Source organism: Mytilus galloprovincialis, chromosome 4 (assembly GCF_965363235.1).
Source record: "Mytilus galloprovincialis chromosome 4, xbMytGall1.hap1.1, whole genome shotgun sequence".
In the NCBI taxonomy this organism is placed as follows: Eukaryota; Metazoa; Mollusca; class Bivalvia; order Mytilida; family Mytilidae; genus Mytilus; species Mytilus galloprovincialis.
The window spans coordinates 14,927,752-14,948,908 of record NC_134841.1 but is presented as its reverse complement, the minus strand read 5'-3'; the positions used below and the strand labels follow the sequence as shown (position 1 = coordinate 14,948,908).

At 33.7% G+C, this 21,157-nt stretch overlaps 1 protein-coding gene across 2 annotated transcripts in view; it reads left to right on the top strand.

Annotated features, from left to right (window-relative positions):
• The window catches only part of LOC143071437 (sacsin-like), an 89,682-nt gene that overhangs the window by 55,447 nt on the left and 13,078 nt on the right, over window positions 1-21,157 (top strand). Inside the window, exon 6 of one of the 2 annotated variants that reach the window (XM_076245704.1) lies at window positions 15,398-15,513. In XM_076245704.1, the coding sequence (XP_076101819.1) occupies window positions 15,398-15,513 (116 nt within the window). Of the gene's footprint in view, window positions 1-15,397; window positions 15,514-18,072; window positions 18,203-21,157 lie in introns of those variants that run through there. The other variant, XM_076245705.1, reaches the window with a different exon arrangement.

Genomic DNA, 21,157 nt, shown 5'->3' with positions numbered 1-21,157 from the left:
ACCGAAAAAGGAAATGAATATTGAAAAAGGAAAAAGAAACCGAATTAGGAAATTAAAATCGAATAAGGAAATGGAAATCGAATAAGGAAACGAAAATCCAATTAGGAAATAGAAACTGAATAAGGAAATAGAAACCGAAAAAGGAAATGAATATTGAAAAAGGAAAAAGAAACCGAATAAGGAAATGAAAATCGAATAAGGAAATGGAAATCAAATAAGAAAATGAAAATCCAATAAGGAAATAGAAACTGAATAAGGAAATAGAAACCGAATAAGGAAATGAATATTGAAAAAGGAAAAAGAAACCGAATAAGGAAATGAAAATCGAATAAGGAAATGGAAATCAAATAAGAAAATGAAAATCCAATAAGGAAATAGAAACTGAATAAGGAAATAGAAACCGAATAAGGAAATGAATATTGAAAAAGGAAAAAGAAACCGAATAAGGAAATGAAAATTTAATAAGGAAATGAAAATCGAATAAGGAAATGAAAATCCAATAAGGAAATAGAAACTGAATAAGGAAATAGAAACCGAATAAGGAAATGAATATTGAAAAAGGAAAAAGAAACCGAATAAGGAAATGAAAATCGAATAAGGAAATGGAAATCAAATAAGAAAATGAAAATCCAATAAGGAAATAGAAACTGAATAAGGAAATAGAAACCGAATAAGGAAATGAATATTGAAAAAGGAAAAAGAAACCGAATAAGGAAATGAAAATTTAATAAGGAAATGAAAATCGAATAAGGAAATGAAAATCCAATAAGGAAAAAGAAACCGAATAAGGAAATAGAAACCGAAAAAGGAAATGAATATTGAAAAAGGAAAAAGAAACCGAATAAGGAAAAGAAAATCGAATAAGGAAATGAAAATCGAATAAGGACAATTTTTTTTTGAGGAAACAAAATTTTGAGGAAAAAAAAAATTTTGAGGAAAAAAAAATTTGAGGGAAAAAAAAATTTTTTAGGAAAAAAAATTTTGAAGGAAAAAAAATTTTGAAGGAAAAAAAATTTTGAAGGAAAAAAAAATTCAGTTTGGACTTGTAATATTTTTCAAAATTTGAATATCGAAAAAGGAAAAAGGAAAAAGGAACCAACTTGTGTCTGGTCATGACACTGTATAATTACTTTTCAAAATCAGGAGTATCAAAGGAAGTCCATTTTACGTCGCAGGAGATTCAAGTTTTAATTGCGAAGTGGAGAAGTATAAATCTTTCTGTGCAGAGACAATACATTTTTTAAAACATAAAGGTAGCTCATATTTTACATGATTTTTATTAATACCTTGACTGAGCAATCATATCAGCCTTTATTGCCTGGTCATTAGCACTGGCTGCCATTCTTTTATATACACTGCTGTACACTTGGCTAGCGAAGATGGGCATTCGAATGAATGTTGTACAATGCAGAGTAATGTTAATGTAAACATTTACAAGAGAGTCAATACTGCTTACTAGTAGTATTTCATTTGATTCGTGGTTCACTTGTACCCACGAAATCCACGAAAATGTGTATCCAACGAATAATAATGAATCCCCAGTACATTCTTCTAATTGGTGCAATCGTATGTTTTATTTTTGGCGCAAATGATACCATGTAATTTAAAAACAGGTGGCGCAAACGTAGCATTGGAGAAAAAAGTTGTGGCGCAAAAGGACGAATTTTTGGCGCAAACGGATCTCTCCCCCTATTTAGCGGACTGAGCATTACAACTATTATTTTGTTTTGTAATGAACATGAAATTTTGCATGAAAAGTATGGGACTGGTTTTCGAAAGTATCATAAGATATGTCATAAGATATATCTTAGGACATATTTTATTATCATCTTATGACTATCATATGATATGTCATAGGATGTAAATCAAAGCTGTCTTAAGTAAGTCATAGCTATGATGCTCTTATGATGTCATAAGTGAACATTATTTTCTATTATTCTAAATAATGATTTAAAATTGATAAATACAAATATGAAAATGGAAAGTATGAACATAATAATTATTACCATTCTTAATATTTACGAATATTTTTTTTTATTATAATGAACATGAAATTTTAGACAAAAGGGAATTGAAATATGAGTTGATAATTTGTTTAAATTTTGTTTGTAACATGAATGGTAACTTTTGCTTTGATCTTCTGGTGAGTTAACTCGGTTATTTTTAGTAGAGTGCGTTTACTGAATGATTTTTTTAGTTATTCCACTCTCCAATCCCGCCGTAGAGAACTTCTCGTTTTAAAAAGCAAAGAATGGGAGGAGCTTAAACCAGTGCATTATCTTCCATATCAAAAGTTGTTAACACCTTCTTGGTGTAGTAATGGCTATGTTTTTTTGTTGTTTTTTTTTTTTTTATCTCAGTCGGAAATTTGTTTTCGCACAAAGCACGATCAATCTAATTTCAAAAAATTAGTTTTTCAACGTTATCAAATAAAATTACTTTTTTTTCAATATTTAACACTATAAGGTATGGGGAAAATCTGGATTCGGAATTTATTTTTGATGCTTGACCAGAATAAAAAAAAAAACTTTTCATCAAATTGGGGATCAGAATATCTCTTTAGAAGAATAGAAAACATACCCCCCCCCCCACATAAAGTTCTATTTTCGTGTATTGAACAAGCTTCAAACATTTGTCCCGAGACCATTTATGCATTCAAAACGCAATCATTTAACCGATCTTCCCCAGTTTTGGGGAATGAAAAACATTTGATTTACCTTCATAATTGGTATTAGCGATATGTTTCCTTTTTATCACAACGTCCGTTGAAACTACAAGTCTTTATGTATGTTTTGATGGCAAATAATCATAGAATAAATGTTTGCATTACCCCCGCCTCCCCCTTTTCTCTCCCCACCACACCCCCTTTTTCAAGAATTTTTGGGAAGAAAAAATAAATGACTATCGAGTATGAATCAAACGGCAACAATTCTTTGAATTTTAAACGTACCCTTGTCGGACAAACAAATCCAACTGACATTAATTTTCTGAAATCAGATATAGCATCCCGCCACTATTTGATTGACATATCTAAAAGTACAGAAAAGTTTTATTGGTTAGGGTTTAACCTTTAACATGTGTCATAGCCCATTAATGTTACAAAAGATATATAGACACGCCAGGGGCGTAGCTACCCGGAGGCACGACAGCACGTGCATCCACGTCGTTTTCACAAAAAAAAGAACTGTTGGTGTCTTTTCCGTCTATCCCGGATATTTGTTTGACAACCTAGTTACAAGTGTTGATGAAGCTGTTCATTCAGAAAAAGATCGTAGCTCCGAAGTTGCGTGCACATTGATTCGGCAAGCAAACTTGAAAAGAAATGGCAAAATAAAAAGGAGTAGGTCCGGTCAGGACCGATTTTGGCCTCAAATTTCAGGTTCATCTGACGAAAGATTTTGACCTCTTTTTATACACTTTAGTGTCTATTTCATTTGATTCAGTTAGTTTTTGTGAAAGATTTTAACTGATTTAGTCATTAAAAACGATCCGATTCAAGCTCAAAATGAAAAATCTACCAAATTTGTTAAAAAATGTAACTTTTCCGTGTTCATCCTAATCCTTTATATATATGTATTATCATAAAATATAACTCTCATTCCAATATTAAGGATGAACACGAATGCGGCCACTTTCGTTTTAAGCGAAAACCGTCTAAAATTTAACTAAAATGATAGAATTGTGAAGATTTCAGTAATTTTGCATGACTTAGTGGTGCTAGTACTCAATATATGTGCATTGTATTGTCAAAAACAGTCCATATTTATGTAGCAGAAGCATTCTACTGTCCAATAAATAACTAAAAGTTTACATTTTAACAATTTGGTAAAAATGCTATATTTTGGGGCCAAAAAGGGGTCTTACCGGACCTTCTCCTTTATAAATTGAATGTTAAAGGAAACACCTATATTGTCACTTTTTTTAATTGATGAAATATCATTAATAACGACATTTGGTTTCAAAATTATAATTTTTTTGGAGATTATGACAAAATCGGAAGGTTACTTGTATCTTTTACAAGATATTTACTTTTGAATTTGTAATACTCAGTCTAAGATATGTAGTTTTGGAGCACATTTTACAGTGTACAGTTCATCAGTTTGGAATGAGATGTACCAATCGGCATTAGAATTATCAGATCCCTTCGATATCGTTGAAAATATGCCGAGGCGATGTGGTTGACAGACTATACCGGAGCCAATCACCCTGCAACCTCGCCAAAACAGTATTGGAAAGTCTCATTATTTTTTGCGTTCATAGACCATATGATAAGGCAACTGGAGAGTGGAGTCGCGTCAAGTTATCAGAAAATCGCTTCTTTGTGCTGTATCTGCTTTGCTCATCGTGTTGTAGGAATATCACAAACAAACAAATCTCAATATTGTCTGAACATACGAAACTGACCTAGCATGTAATTTTGACGAATTCAATTGGGAGGTCGTTCGATGCCGAACACGTACGCTGGTTTATAACATCTCGCGAGTGCTACCATGCCATGATGACCCTGAGATCTATCAGTCACGGTACTACGTATGTAATTGAAAAAAAAAAAATGTACGATCAACAATAAACAACGAAAGTTACATAGCATTACTGCATATTCATCGGGATTTCAGTGTGAATGTTGACAAAGTAATAGAGAAGTTTGTTTATGCCCATCCCCGAAGAGCAGATTTTAGACAATTTTGAGTAAATTCTGTATCACAAATATGTGTTGTTTAAGTATTACTATATTCAGAAGATTTATTAATAGTTTTACATTCCTAAATTTTTATCTACATATAGCTCCTCTTTTAACCGTCCTATATGACCGAAAACCGAAAAAAAAAATTCTGCATAATAGGGTCCCAAAAAAATTAGTTGCTTCCACATCGTTTCTTTCTAGCTACGCCCCTGCACGCCTTCCTCATTAACATATTTAATCCACTCAAAGCTCCGCTTTTCGTGAATTAAATAAGTTAATTCATAAAAGGCTTGCTATATATATAACTTGTAATATATATAGTAAATTTTGAACTTCGCTTTCGTGTATTATCATACATGCATTGTTATTCAACTGTGAATACTTTTTAGATTCGGAACACCGAGTACCCGCTTAAGGAAATGCTCGTGCACATACGTTATTAAATATACCATGAGCGAAATGATATGTATATTTATTATACAAAACCATGAGATAGAAAATAATTCCAAATTGTATGTCGCAAGAGATTCAAATTTCAATTCACGTAGTTGAGAAAAATAAAATCTTTAACTAAACTGAGAAACATAACAAATATTTTTATTGCAATTAACACAAAATCATACATGAAAAGAAATTAAAATTTTAGTTGACAATCACAAGACCATCATGTCGCGAGGGGTTTTAAGTTTACGACAAACGTTATGACAAATCGTAACTTGGGACACTTTCGAAAACATATCTTACGACTATGGCATGTCCTAAGACCATTATAAGACATGTCTTAGTCATAAGATACGTTCGAAAACCATGCCCTAGGCCTAGGTGCTCATGTTGATGGAAATAATGCCCGAAAAGGAGATCTATACGTCTTTCTCGTCATATGTATCACCCCTAATCTAGACAAATAACGAATAAACTTTACACGGACAAGATCTATCTGTCATTAGTACCAAATTATGAAGGAAACCAATGTTTGTAAAAGGTTTATAAATCCGTCTAGTACTGTTATAATAACAGCAAATATCTTGTTTTTCTTAACTCAGCCGTAAAAGGATGGAGAAATGTCATTCTATCCAAAACCATACAGGAATGCTTCAAGGCTTGGCTAACAAAATAGACATAAACACTTGTTTTTAAAGAGCACCTGTATATAGGATTTTAACTTTCACAAAATGTAGATGTAATTAAATTTTTCTTTAGATTTTCATGCGCAACACACAGTGGCAGAATAACCAGACAGTTGATTGCGGCCGTTTAACTGGAAGAAGAAGAAGAAGAGAACTCAGATCATGTATTGTTTTTAAAGGATAGTAATTTGTATTCACCTATTTTGTTGTCAAGCAAGAAAAAGAATCCCGCAAACACCGATTTTAACTTTATTTCATGAATGCACAGTAAAGGAGAACTCTTCTTATATTTTCGGTATAACAGAAAATGGTTTATAAATATTTTCCAGTAAATTCATATTGCGTGTGAGTTATGCCTGTATAAAAGTGTTCCTATTGTGAAGAATATAAAAGTTTTTGAAAATTACTCTAACTGAACAATAAATATTGTGTCTTTCTTTCCTCATTTCATTGATGTTATAGAATGTAATGATATGGAATCTCAGCTCTCAAATTGTTGGTATTTTGACAGATCTAAAAGAGGGTATAATGGTAGCTATAATTCATCAGGATCAGGAAATCCATTTTTTAAGAAGCCGAAGGCTGAACAAAACATATATGTACCTAATGATTCAAGAATAGGGAACAACAGGTATTTATTGTAATTTGATCATAATTATATAACGAATTATAACCAACAGGAGCTTGTAGTAATATTTTAAACAAATCTTATAGGTTTTTACGTGATGATTAATTACTAACAATGTTACTTTTCGAAATACACTAAGTAAGAAATGTTTAAACTCAGAAAAGTTGACAAAGATACATACAACTCTACTTTATCATTCTAGTCAAACTGTCAACGGCACACGAATTATACTGACGTTCAAATCTGTAAATAAATTAGGAAGATGCAAATCATGATATAAAAAAGAGGCAACTAAATGGAACAACACCGCATTTTCATTTGTTGATTGATTGATGATTAATTGGTGTTGATCGCCACTTTTAGTATTTTTGTTCAATTTCGATGCGTTCAGTTTTTTATTGGTGGAGGAGCCAGACTACCCGGAAAGAAACATCGACATTCGGCTGGAAAACGGATTCTAGTCAATTATAAATAGTATTGCGCAACATCAGTGTTGACAGGCTAGTGATACAGTAGATGGACCACTTAGACCCTTCAATATTTTTTGTTTTTTCTTCCAATTTATATGTAGCAATATTCATTTAGTGTCAGCATAAAGAGTATATATCACCCAGTTTGTGCCATAATTTAGAGCTTGCGTTTCCTATAATGATTTAAAAAATTAATGCCGTCCCTTCTTAAACATTACGGACGCTATCCCGAGTTGGTTGACCATATAGGAATATCTGAATCACAGATGACTGTATGGGTATTAATTATCGTTATAACCACAATTCACGTGCGAAAAAGGATCTGCTTACCCTTCTCGGACACATGCAATCAACTCCGGTCTTTCAGTGGGGTTCTGATTACTCAGTTTTTATGTTTCAATGTTGTCTGCCGATTTTGTGGTGTAAAATGACGTAAATATCAAATATTAGCACAAGTAGAAAACTTATGAAACTAATAGTTCGAAAAAATGGACGTCAAGTTGGTTACTTATTCCCTATTCCCTATTCGTTACCTATTCCCTATTCCCTATTCGTTACCTATTCGTTACCTATTCCCTATTCCCTATTCGTTACCTATTCCCTATTCCATATTCGTTACCTATTCGTTACCTATTCCCTATTCCCTATTCCATATTCGTTACCTATTCGTTACCTATTCCCTATTCCCTATTTGTTACCTATTCGTTACCTATTCCCTGTTCCCTATTCGTTACCTATTCGTTACTTATTCCCTATTCCCTATCGTTACCTATTCGTTACTTATTCCCTATCGTTACCTATTCGTTACTTATTCCCTATTCCTTATTCGTTACTTATTCGATTTTTAATATCCTTCCACCTTTTTAATTGTTTACACTCTTATATCTGGTAATAGTTCTAAATTTGTTGAGGTAAAATTATCTTTTTATGACCTATTTATATGTGTTTGTGCTCAACCGATCCTTTTACTTTATGTTCGATACTCATTTGTTCCTTATTTGATTTTTATACGTTCTACCTTTTAACTGCTTTATGTCCGTATGTTTGAAGATGGATCTTGGTTCGAAGCGATGAAATCACCGTGTTAGCGCTTGTATAAAAAAAGAAGAAGATGTGGTATGATTGCCAATGAGACAACACCCCACACTAGACCAAAATGACACAGAAATGATCAACTATAGGTCACTGTACGGCCTTCAACAATGAGCCCAAACATAGCCCAAACCGTGTAGTCACATATAAAAGGTCCAGACATTACAATCTCAAACAATTCAAACAACAAAACTAACGGCCGTATTTCATATACAAAAAAATAAACGGAAAACAAATATGTAACACAAAAACAAACAATAACTACTTAATTTCAGGCTCTTGTCTAGGGACAGGCACATACTAACATAATGTGGTGGGGTTAAGCATGTTAGCAGGGTGTACATCGTTTCGGAGCATGCTATTACCTTGTTTAATTCGTTCCATCACTCGCTTATAATTCGCTTATAATACGTGTATCATACGTTGCACCTTTTAAAACATGATTTTCAATTGTTTTGTTGCCTCTGGTGGTAGATTTGGGTTCTTAGAGGTGATATAACTCTATAAGCGCATATGTACCCGTTCCAACGCTCGGATAATACCCTGTTAAATATTTGTTACTTATTCGCTTTTAATACGTTTGTTGTACGTTTCACCTTTTAGATAAGGATTTTCAATTGTGTTAATATCTCTGTTGGTAATAATGTTCTTATAGATGAAATACCCCTATTATCGCGTATATACCCGTTCCAGCCCTCGGATAATACCCTTTTACTTATTAGTTCCTTATTCGCTTTTAATAAGCGGGGTATACGTTGCACCTTGAAATAAATCGTTTTTTAATTGTGTTCATGTCTCTGGTGGTAACAATGTGTTCTTAGAGATGAAATTACCCTATTAGCGTGCATGTACCCGTTCCAGCGCTCGGTTAATACCCTGTTACCTATTCGTTACCTATTCGTTACCTGTTCACTTATAATACGTTTGTTGTACGATACACCTTTTAGAAAAGGATTTTCAATTGTGTCCATGTCTCTGGTGGTAACAATGTGTTCTTAGAGATGAAATGACCCTAGTAGCGTGCATGTAGCCGTTCCAGCGCTCGGTTAATACCCTGTTACCTATTCGTTACCTATTTACTTATAATACGTTTGTTGTACGTAGCACCTTTTAGAAAAGGATTTTCAATTGTGTCCATGTCTCTGGTGGTAACAATGTGTTCTTAGAGAGGAAATGACCCTATTAGCGTTACCCGTTCCAGCGCTCGGTTAATACCCTGTTACCTATTCGTTACCTATTCGTTACCTATTCACTTATCATACGTTTGTTGTACGTTGCACCTTTTAGAAAAGGATTTTCAATTGTGTCCATGTCTCTGGTGGTAACAATATGTTCTTAGAGATAAAATGACCCTATCAGCGTGCATGTACCCGTTCCAGCGCTCGGTTAATACCCTATAACCTATTCGTTACCTATTCACTTATAATACGTTTGTTGTACGGTGCACCTTTTAGAAAAGGATTTTCAATTGTGTCCATGTCTCTGGTGGTAACAATGTGTTCTTAGAGATGAAATGACCCTATTAGCGTGCATGTACCCGTTCCAGCGCTCGGTTAATACCTTGTTACCTATTCGTTACCTATTCGTTACCTATTCACTTATCATACGTTTGTTGTACGTTGCATCTTTTAGAAAAGGATTTTCAATTGTGTCCATGTCTCTGGTGGTAACAATGTGTTCTTAGAGATGAAATGACCCTATTAGCGCGCATGTAACCGTTCCAGCGCTCGGTTAATAAACTGTTACCTATTCGTTACCTATTTGTTACCTATTCGTTACATATTCACTTATAATACGCTTGTTGTACGATGCACCTTTTAGAAAAGGATTTTCAATTGTGTCCATGTCTCTGGTGGTAACAATGTGTTCTTAGAGATGAAATGACCCTATTAGCGTGCATGTACTCGTTCCAGCGCTCGGTTGATACCTTGTTACCTATTCGTTACATATTCGTTACCTATTCACTTATCATACGTTTGTTGTACGTTGCATCTTTTAGAAAAGGATTTCAAATTGTGTCCATGTCTCTGGTGGTAACAATGTGTTCTAAGAGATGAAATTACCATATTAGCGTGCATGTACCCGTTCCAGCGCTCGGTTAATACCCTGTTACCTATTCGCTACCTATTCACTTATAATACGTTTGTTGTACGTTGCACCTTTTAGAAAAGGATTTTGAATTGTGTCCATGTCTTTGGTGGTAACAATGTGTTCTTAGAGATGAAATTACCCTATTAGCGCGCATGTAACCATTCCAGTGCTCGGTTAATACCCTGTTACCTATTCGTCTAAGAACACATTGTTACCACCAGAGACATGGGGACAATTGAAAATCCCTTTCTAAAAGGTGCAATGTACAACAAACGTATTATAAGTGAATAGGTAACGAATAGGTAACAGGGTATTAACCGAGCGCTGGAACGGGTACATGCGCTCTAATAGGGTCATTCCTTCTCTTAGAACACATTGTTACCACCAGAGACATGAACACAATTAAAAACGATTTATTTCAAGGTGCAACGTATACCCCGCTTATTAAAAGCGAATAAGGAACTAATAAGTAACAGGGTATTATCCGAGCGCTGGAACGGGTACATACGCGCTGATATTTCATCTATAAGAACACATTATTACCACCAGAGATATGAACACAATTGAAAATCCTTTTCTTAAAGGTGCAACGTACAACAAACATATTAAAAGCGAATAAGTAACGAATAGGTAACGAATAGGTAACGAATAGGTAACAGGGTATTAACCGAGCGCTGGAACGGGTACATGCGCGCTAATAGGGTCATTTCATCTCTAAGAACACATTGTTACCACCAGAGACATGGACACAATTGAAAATTCTTTTCTAAAAGGTGCAATGTACAACAAACGTATTATAAGTGAACAGGTAACGAATAGGTAACGAATAGGTAACAGGGTATAAACCGAGCGCTGTAACGGGTACATGCGCGCTAATAGGGTCATTTCATCTCTAAGAACACATTGTTACCACCAGAGACATGAACACAATTAAAAAACGATTTATTTCAAGGTGCAACGTATACCCTGCTCATTAAAAGCGAATAAGGAACGAAAAAGTAACCGGGTATTATCCGAGCGCTGGAACGGGTACATACGCGCTAATAGGGGTATTTCATCTATGAGAACACATTATTACCACCAGAGATATGAACACAATTGAAAATCCTTTTCTAAAAGGTGCAACGTACAACAAACATATGAAAAGCGAATAAGTAACGAATAGGTAACGAATATGTAACAGGGTATAAACTGAGCGTTGGAACAGGTACATGCACGCTAATAGGGTCATTTAATCTCGTAGAACACATTGTTACCACCAGAGACATGGACACAATTGAAAATCCTTTTCTAAAAGGTGCAATGTACAACAAACGTATTATAAGTGAACAGGTAACGAATAGGTAACGAATAGGTAACAGGATATAAACCGAGCGCTGTAACGGGTACATGCGCGCTGATAGGGTCATTTCATCTCTAAGAACACATTGTTACCACCAGAGACATGAACACAATTAAAAAACGATTTATTTCAAGGTGCAACGTATACCCTGCTCATTAAAAGCGAATAAGGAACGAAAAAGTAACCGGGTATTATCCGAGAGCTGGAACGGGTACATACGCGCTAATATGGGTATTTCATCTATGAGAACACATTATTACCACCAGAGATATGAACACAATTGAAAATCCTTTTCTAAAAGATGCAACGTACAACAAACATATTAAAAGCGAATAAGTAACGAATAGGTAACGAATAGGTAACAGGGTATAAACCGAGCGTTGGAACAGGTACATGCGCGCTAATAGGGTCATTTAATCTCGTAGAACTCATTGTTACCATCAGAGACATGGACACAATTGAAAATCCTTTTCTAAAAGGTGCAACGTACAACAAACGTATTATAAGTGAATAGGTAACGAATAGGTAACGAATAGGTAACAGGGTATTAACCGAGCGCTGGAACGGGTACATGCATGCGCGCTGATAGGGTCATTTCATCTCTAAGAACACATTGTTACCACCAGAGACATGAACACAATTAAAAAACGATTTATTTCAAGGTGCAACGTACAACAAACGTATTAAAAGCGAATAAGTAACGAATATTTGACAGGGTATTATCCGAGCGCTGGAACGGGTACATATGCGCTTATAGAGTTATATCACCTCTAAGAACCCAAATCTACCACCAGAGACAACAAAACAATTGAAAATCATGTTTTAAAAGGTGCAACGTATGATACACGTATTATAAGCGAATTATTAGCGAGTGATGGAACGAATTAAACAAGGTAATAGCATGCTCCGAAACGATGTACACCCTGCTAACATGTTTAACCCCACCACATTATGTTAGTATGTGCCTGTCCCTAGACAAGAGCCTGAAATTAAGTAGTTATTGTTTGTTTTTGTGTTACATATTTGTTTTCCGTTTATTTTTTTGTATATGAAATGCGGCCGTTAGTTTTGTTGTTTGAATTGTTTGAGATTGTCATGTCTGGACCTTTTATAGGTGACTACACGGTTTGGGCTATGCTCATTGTTGAAGGCCGTACAGTGACCTATAGTTGATAATTTCTGTGTCATTTTGGTCTATTGTGGGGTGTTGTCTCATTGGCAATCATACCACATCTTCTTTTTTATACAAGCGCTAACACGGTGATTGCATCGCTTCGAACCAAGATCCATCTTCAAACATACGGACATAAAGCAGTTAAAAGGTAGAACGTATAAAAATCAAATAAGGAACAAATGAGTATCGAACATAAAGTAAAAGGATCGGTTGAGCACAAACACATATAAATAGGTCATAAAAAGATCATTTTACCTCAACAAATTTAGAACTATTACCAGACATAAGAGTATAAACAATTAAAAAGGGAGAAGGATATAAAAATCGAATAAGTAACGAATAAGGAATAGGCAATAAGTAACGAATAGGTAACGATAGGGAATAGGGAATAAGTAACGAATAGGTAACGAATAGGGAATAGGGAATAGGGAATAGGTAACGAATAGGTAACGAATAGGGAATAGGATATAGGTAACGAATAGGTAACGAATAGGGAATAGGGAATAGGTAACGAATAGGGAACGAATAGGGAATAGGGAATAGGTAACGAATAGGTAACGAATAATTTATGGAAAAATGTTATATTATCATCTTCTTTATCGATATGTTGAAACAGTCGATGTAACAAAAGCTATACATGTACAATAACATGTACAAATAATCATAAGATGGACTTTTAAAAGATACAATGCCATATTCTTATAATATTGTGTAACTGATAAGTTGGTTGAGAACAGTACTGTGAAAATAAATCGTGTCGAATATTGCTTTTTTTAAATGTCTTTCTTCGTACCGAAGTTCATGCCGTTTGTTGCGATGGATAATTCGGTTATATGCGATTTACGCCGCAAAAAGGTTAAGGGATGTGATATCTATGATGTTGAAAGAAGCCCGTGATCGATAAACATTTTTTGAGGAAAAGGATAGCTTCTTTAAAATTGGATAATTTGCATATTTCAGGTTTCTTTTTGATGTTTTGGATGTAACTTTTACAGATGAATGTCTCCTTAAAAACTTGTTCTTATCCATTTTTATTGTTGTGTTTTTTTTGTCCGCCATGTTTGTTATTTTCATGACAGTGAAATTATCAGAGTATTATCGATTACATTTTTGTATAGAATTAATAAATATAATTTTTATACGTGTATACTATATTAATATTCAAGTGTCACATATACAAGTATACAAATTTGACAGTTAAATTAGCAGATCGCACAAAAGATATCGAAATTTAAAAAAACTAACGAACAATGAATTATAATATAATACTTTTTAAAGAAAGCTATGAAGCCTGCAAGGGTAATGTCTTCCGGAAATGTCTAATTAAAACACACGAATTTGTATCATTAATATGGATTTCATAAGAAAACTGAAAAATTTCACATTATTTAATCAAGGTAAATAAAAATTTATAATTCACAAAATCTTATTATAAACATGCCGAGCATTGATATCATCCCCGGTTTTGGTGGGGTCCGTGTTGTCAATCTTTTCTATGTTGTGTTTTATGGACTGATGTTTGTCTTTTGGTCGTTTTTCGTTTTTTTGCCATGATTTTTTTTGCATCAAAACTTCGACTGAGTTTTGGTTGTCACATTGGCTCCGTCTCTTTTTATTCGGCACTTTGTAATCATGCAACCGTTATTCAATCGTCCATGCTCATGATTATCTTCATAACAGTTGTAAAATGTACATTTTCATGTAAAAGAAAAGAAAGGATACGAGGTATCCATCCATAACACGCGATCAGTATATGTACAGCAAAAAACACTAAATGCAGAGGAACATTGTTTTTATTGATGTTTTTCATCTCAAATATAAAAAAGATGTGGTATGATTGCCAATGAGACAACTATCCACAAAAGACCAAAATGACACAGACATTAACAACTATAGGTCACCGTACGGCCTTCAACAATGAGCAAAACCCATACTGCATAGTAAGCTATAATAGGCCCCGATAAGACAATGTAAAACAATTCAAACGAGAAAACTAACGGCCTTATTTATGTAAAAAAAAAATGAACGAAAAACAAATATACAACACATAAACAAACGACAACCGCTGAATTACAGGCTCCTGACTTGGGACAGGCACATACATAAAATATGTGGCGGGGTAAAACATGTTAGCGGGATCCTAACCCTCCCCCTAACCTGGGACAGTTGTATAACAGTATAACATAAGAACGAACTATAAAAATAAGTTGAAAAAGGCTTAACTCATCAGATGGACAAACATACAAGTGAACGTGACCGGGTACTTATACATCCCGACACAAAAAGAAGCAATGAACAGATCTGAGAATACTCGCAGTTATCTGACAGCTAGTTCAAAGCCACTAACAACTAATAAAAAAACCATGCATCTAAGACTTAACTCTCAATCCGTACACATCCAACATCCAATGGATTTAGTGTCAAGACGTCATAAACAGCCAGAGAAAAACAAATTTCATAATTGTTTTGACGATTGATTGAACGTTGGTTAGAGGATATCTATTCTAGGTCTCGTTTAGAGACTGTGGCGCAAGATTGGACTTCGTATCGGATGTATAAACACAGGGAGGTCCAATCTGAAAGTGAATTAAACTAAATAGAAATATTATGTTAAAATCTCCATTTGCATGCAGAATAATATAATTGCTGATAAAACATCATATACCTTATAGAATAAGCTGTTATATAATAATGATCCTTCACCAAACTAACTTAAATACGTTGTGATTTTTAAAATATTATCAGGAAAAGATTTTCACTTTGGATTAACAATTCCTTTTTAATTCCAGGTCCCTCTGAATCAGTTGACCAATGTTCAAATGCATTACAAAAAAGTGAAGAAACAAATCAGCCACTTAAAAACGAAGAAACAGAAAGTTTTTATGCAAGGAGTATAAATATACAAGTAAGTTTCTTTATAGTTTAAAGCAGACGGGCTTTGTGAGTAAAGGATCTAAGTAGTATAGCGCTACATATATATACGTCATAGACTTGTTTCAGTCAATTTATAGTGAATCAGCTTATTCTTATTCAGATGAATTTTTTTTCCAGATGTATATATATTTTAAAAGAAACCCTTTTCATATGGCCAATATCTTAAATTAAATAAAAATTCATTTGTGCCTATGATTCTGTGCACTATTCTGTACTGGAACCAATGAAATTTACAGCTTTTTGTGGTGTAGAAAGACATATGCACTTTTTTCCAATCAATTTTTTTTTAATCTTAGACACCATTTATCTTCACAACTAGGCCTTGTACTACTTTTTTATAAGAAAACATTAAACATATCATTTGACCCTTCATTTGACAAAAAAAATGTTCTAATATTATTTGGTAGAATTGGTGGTCCATGAACTTTATAAAGATTTTTTATAGAGATATTATGTTTAAGAGAATTTTGATATGATTTTATTGCTTATATAACTCCATTATAAACTAGAAAGTTGGATTTAATTTCATAAATATTTTTGCATTGATCAAAAGACATTAATTTACCCTCATTTTCTACCAGATCATTAATCAACAAAATACCGTTATCAGCCCAGTCTTTATAGAACACAGATCTGCTACCTTTTTTAATATTTCCATTATTCCAAAGTGAATCTTATAAAAATATTCTTCATTTTTTGGTTTAAATTTATTTTGCATTTCTGTTCATGCTTTAAAAACGCTTTAGAAATGGGGAATGTGTTAAAAAGACAACAACCCGACCATATAACAGACAACAGCAGAAGGTCACCAATAGGTCTTCAATGCAGCGAGAAATTCCCGCACCCGGAGACGTCCTTCATCTGGCCCCTAAATACATATATATCTAGTAAGTACTAGTTCAGTGATAATGAACGCCATACTAAACTCCAAATTATACACAAGAAACTAAAGTTGAAAATAATACAAGATTAACAAAGGCAAGAGGCTTGGGACTTGGGACAGGCGCAAAAATGCGGCGGGGTTAAGCATGTTTATGATATCTCAACACTCCCCCTATAATGTACCTCTAGCCAATGTAGAAAAATAAACGCATAACAATACGCACATTAAAATTCAGTTCAGAGAAGTCCGAGTCTAATATCAGAAGATGTAACAAAAGAAACTAAACAAAATGACAATAATACATAAATAACAACAGACTACTAGCAGTTAACTAACATGCCAGCTCTAAACTTCAATAACACTGATTGAAAGATTATATCTTGATCATATGAATAGCAGGCACAATCCATCCAGTTAGAGGTTTAGTATCACACCATCATGATAACATATATGAGAAGAACACAACCCGTGTCATGCCAGCAACTGGTTTTTAAATAAATGTGTTTAGTTCCGATGCAAAGACCCTATAAGTGAACAAATATTAAAGCCAAAATATGCAATCTTTAATGACCTGACATCAGCATTGTAACTATATCCCTTCTTAATAAGTCTATTTAAAGGTTTTGTTAACTTCTGAGGTGAATACTGACATTTTTGTGATTTTTAAAGAATATTACCATAAAAGATTGGATGTGAAATACCTGAACGTATAAGAAGTCTGCATGTAGAGTTATATTTACGAATGATGTCCTTGTACCGATGATAAAATTTAGTAAATGTTTTGACTAGTTTGTGATATCGAAAACCCTGGTGTAATAATTTTTCAGTAATACATAAATTTCTCTCGTTAAAATCTAAAACGTTGTTACATACACGAGCGAATCGTACAAGTTGGGATATATAAACACCGTAAGATGGTGACAAGGGAACGTCACCATCTAAAAATGGATAATTTACGATAGGAAATGAAAAATCATCTCTTTTATCATAAATTTAGATTTTTAGTATTAAGCTTCCCGTCAATGATATAGATATTAATATACGCATCGATATTCTTGTGAATTACAAATTTTTTGTTGTTGTTTTTTTTGTTTTTTGTTTTTTTTAGATCTATACAAACTTCGCGCTTACGAATTATTCTGTTGACGGCCTTAGCAGTAATTCGAACAAATTTTCAGACTTTTTTTTTTTTTTAATGTTCTTCAACTTTGTAGATGTCCTCCAACCAAGTCAACTCAGGAATATGACAGTTGTTACCCATTCGTTTGATGTGTTTGAGCTTTTGATATTTATTCATTTATAAGGAACTTTTCGTTTTGAATTTTCCTCGGAATTCGATATCTTTTTTATTTTACTTTTTGAAGGAGACTTTTATGTTGGAATACAAAAGCATAAAAGGGACTACGTATATTATGTTACAGGAAACACCTGTCTCATTTATTATTTATCATATTAATTAAAGTTGCATAAGCAAAGTTTAATGATGTCATATCAAATTCATTCAAATGATAAAAAATATCTAAGTCATCTAAGAATTCTAGTTTTACTTTCACTTTGATAAATTTCGGGAAATTACGCGGTTAATTATTGATCTGGGGATTTTCAGTATACATGGAAATTGTGCAGCGTTGGCAGATATTTAGATTACTGCACAGTATTATCGTGTAACAATGACACAATGGATAATACGCATGACATTTAAATATACATTTGTACTATGTTATGGACTTCAGAGCTGTAAGCAGCATGATAAATGACGGAATCTATTATATAAAAAGTAAGTATAAAATTAGAAACATTTAAAACAAATTATATATTTCGGTTTTATAGATAACTAATTACAATTTTTCGATTTAATTTTATACCAGAATAAATACACAACACAAAGATTCAGATGATAGTCCGAAGCTTGTTTTGCGAACTACCTCGACCCGTTGTCTCTTTACGCTAACATTTACATTCTAGACACACTAACTGAAAAGTATAAATAACTTCTCTAACAGGGGGCACTTGAGGTCCTTCGTTGTGTTGTGAACTGTATATTTTTTTATTATCTTTTATGTAAAAGTAGATACTTATGTCAGACATTAACTGATATAAACAAAAAAACATTGTAGTTTAAAGTATGGAAATTTGATACGATTTCAAATAAGGAAATCATTCATTTAGACAAAGTTTAAGGACAAAGAGTTGATCATCAAAATGGTCCGTCTTCGCCTTTAATAACTAGAAAAATTCATATCTATATATATACCATACTGCTCAGTAAGCCACAAAAGGTTTCAGAATGGTTTTGAGGACAAAATCAAATAACAATGTATTTGAGACGAAGTATGATGATCTGAGAGTACTAACAGTAACTGAAAGCTATTTAAAAGCTTAATATCAACTAATAACAAGAAGTAATTGTAACAGGATGCTGTTACGAAGTGTCCCAAACAAAGCTCCAATAACTCCCAATTCATATGGTCCCATGTTCATTTGATTTGATTTTTTGTCCCATACAAGAATATATATGGCTTTACAAGATTATAGCACATTCTAAAATTGAACGGGGTGGGGACGACCCCAGGCACTTCCCTTTAATTTCATTTGATTAGCATTATTGTCCCATACAAGAATATATATAGTTTAGGGGTGGGGATGTTGATCGTTTATAAGTTTTCAAACAAGAGGGGGTGGGGTGACCCCCTAGGGACTTCCCTTTTATTTCATTTCATTTGTTTTATTGTCCCCTACAAGAATATATATGGTTTAGGGGTGGGGATTTGGACTGTTTACAAGATAATAGTACATTCTCAAATTGAACGGGATGGGGGTGACCCCCAGGAACTTCCATTTAATTTCATGTGATAGTTTTATGGTCCCATACACGAATATATATGGTTTAGGGGTGGGGATCTGGACCGTTTACAAGATAATAGCACATTTTCAAATTGAACGGGGTGGGGATGACCACCGGGGACCTCCTTTTAATTTTATTTGATTTGTTTTATGGTCCAATTCAAGAATATTTATGGTTTAGGGTGGGGATCTGGACCGTTTACAAAACGTTTCAAACAAGAGGAGGTGGGGTGACCCCCTAGGGACTTCCCTTTTATTTTATTTCATTTGTTTTATTGTCCCCTACAAGAATATATATGGTTTAGGGGTGGGGATCTGGACCGTTTACAAGATATTAGCACATTTTCAAATTGAACGGGGTGGGGATGACCCCCCGGGCCTCCTTTTAATTTCATTTGATTTGTTTTATGGTCCCATTCAAGAATATATATGGTTTAGGGGTCGGGATCTGGACCGTTTACAAGACAAAAGCATATTCTCAAATTGAAAGGGTGGGTATGACTCCCCAGGGATTCCCCCTATATTTCATGTGATTTGTTTTATTGTCCTATAATCATTTCTGAAGACTGCATGTATCTATCACTTACAGTTTTTAAGTTATATTCATTTGAAAATTTTTGAAAATAAAATCCCATAGGGTTCTATAGTAAACCCCTCCCTCCTTTCTACCCCCCCAAAATTCCCCTTAAGAGATCCCAATGCACAAACGAAAGATTGATGGCTCACCTAGTCGTATTAGTCTACCATTTTATGGAATCCTAAGTCATTCTGACAAGCGGTTTTTGGGAAACGCTGCGGAAAAGTTCATTTTTTAAAGTGGCGGAAGAAGAAGAAGAAGAAGAAGAAGAAGAAGAAGAAGAAAGCAAAAACAATAAGTCTCCAAACTTTGTTTGGGAGACTTAATAACCTATCATACTCCCAGTTTAGAATCTCAATCGGTACAACACGAACGGTCCGAATGTAAAGACGTTATAACCAGTCCGAAAATGTAAGACCTTGTTAAACGCGTATTGACAAGACTGCGAATGTAAATGAATGGATTGCGATACATGATTATGTATTAAAAAGTAAAATGATAAATACACAGAACTCTGAGGAAATTCAAAACGAAAAGTCCGTAATCAAATGTTTAAATCAAAAGACCAAACACATCAAACGGATGGATAATAACTGTCATATTCCTAACTTGGTACAGGCATTTAATAGAAATAGTGGATTAGTAATTATATGATATACACGAGTTTAATGGCACTAAGCACACAAACACTCTTTAAAAATCACACTTTATTTCGTTAGATATACGTAAGACATGTTTAAAACATGTATTACTACCCCTCCCCCTTTTCATGTAGGTTTTGAAAAGTTTGCATATATGATTTCGCAATGGAGGTTGGCCATTTTTTAAAATTCATTTTTGCAAAACAGAGTCTAAACGTATAGGAAATTTCAAAAGTAAAATCACAAAAATACTGAACTCCGAGGAAAATTCAAAACACTATAACAGATACCAAAACATAAATTGTGTGAAAAACAATATGCAATGAGAGTTCACATATGACACAAACAAATGAGAGACCTTAATGCACTAGGGTAGTGTATTTTACTTGTCTGTTCTTTTTTTGGCATACAGAATAGTTTTATTTATTGAACAAATTAAATTTAGAAAATAAATGATCGTTTACTTGTCTATGTTTACATACCCATGTATAGTAACATTTAAACATTGGAGTAGATAAAAATATTGCACAATGAAGTTCTGAAACAGTTAAAACTCTTTCAAAATTTAAATTGTAGATTTTACTTTTTGCTATTTGGGAAAAAATGACATTTACTTTTTAGAAATAAATAGGTTTAGAAAGTGAACCCTTTCACTCACTATCAAATAAAA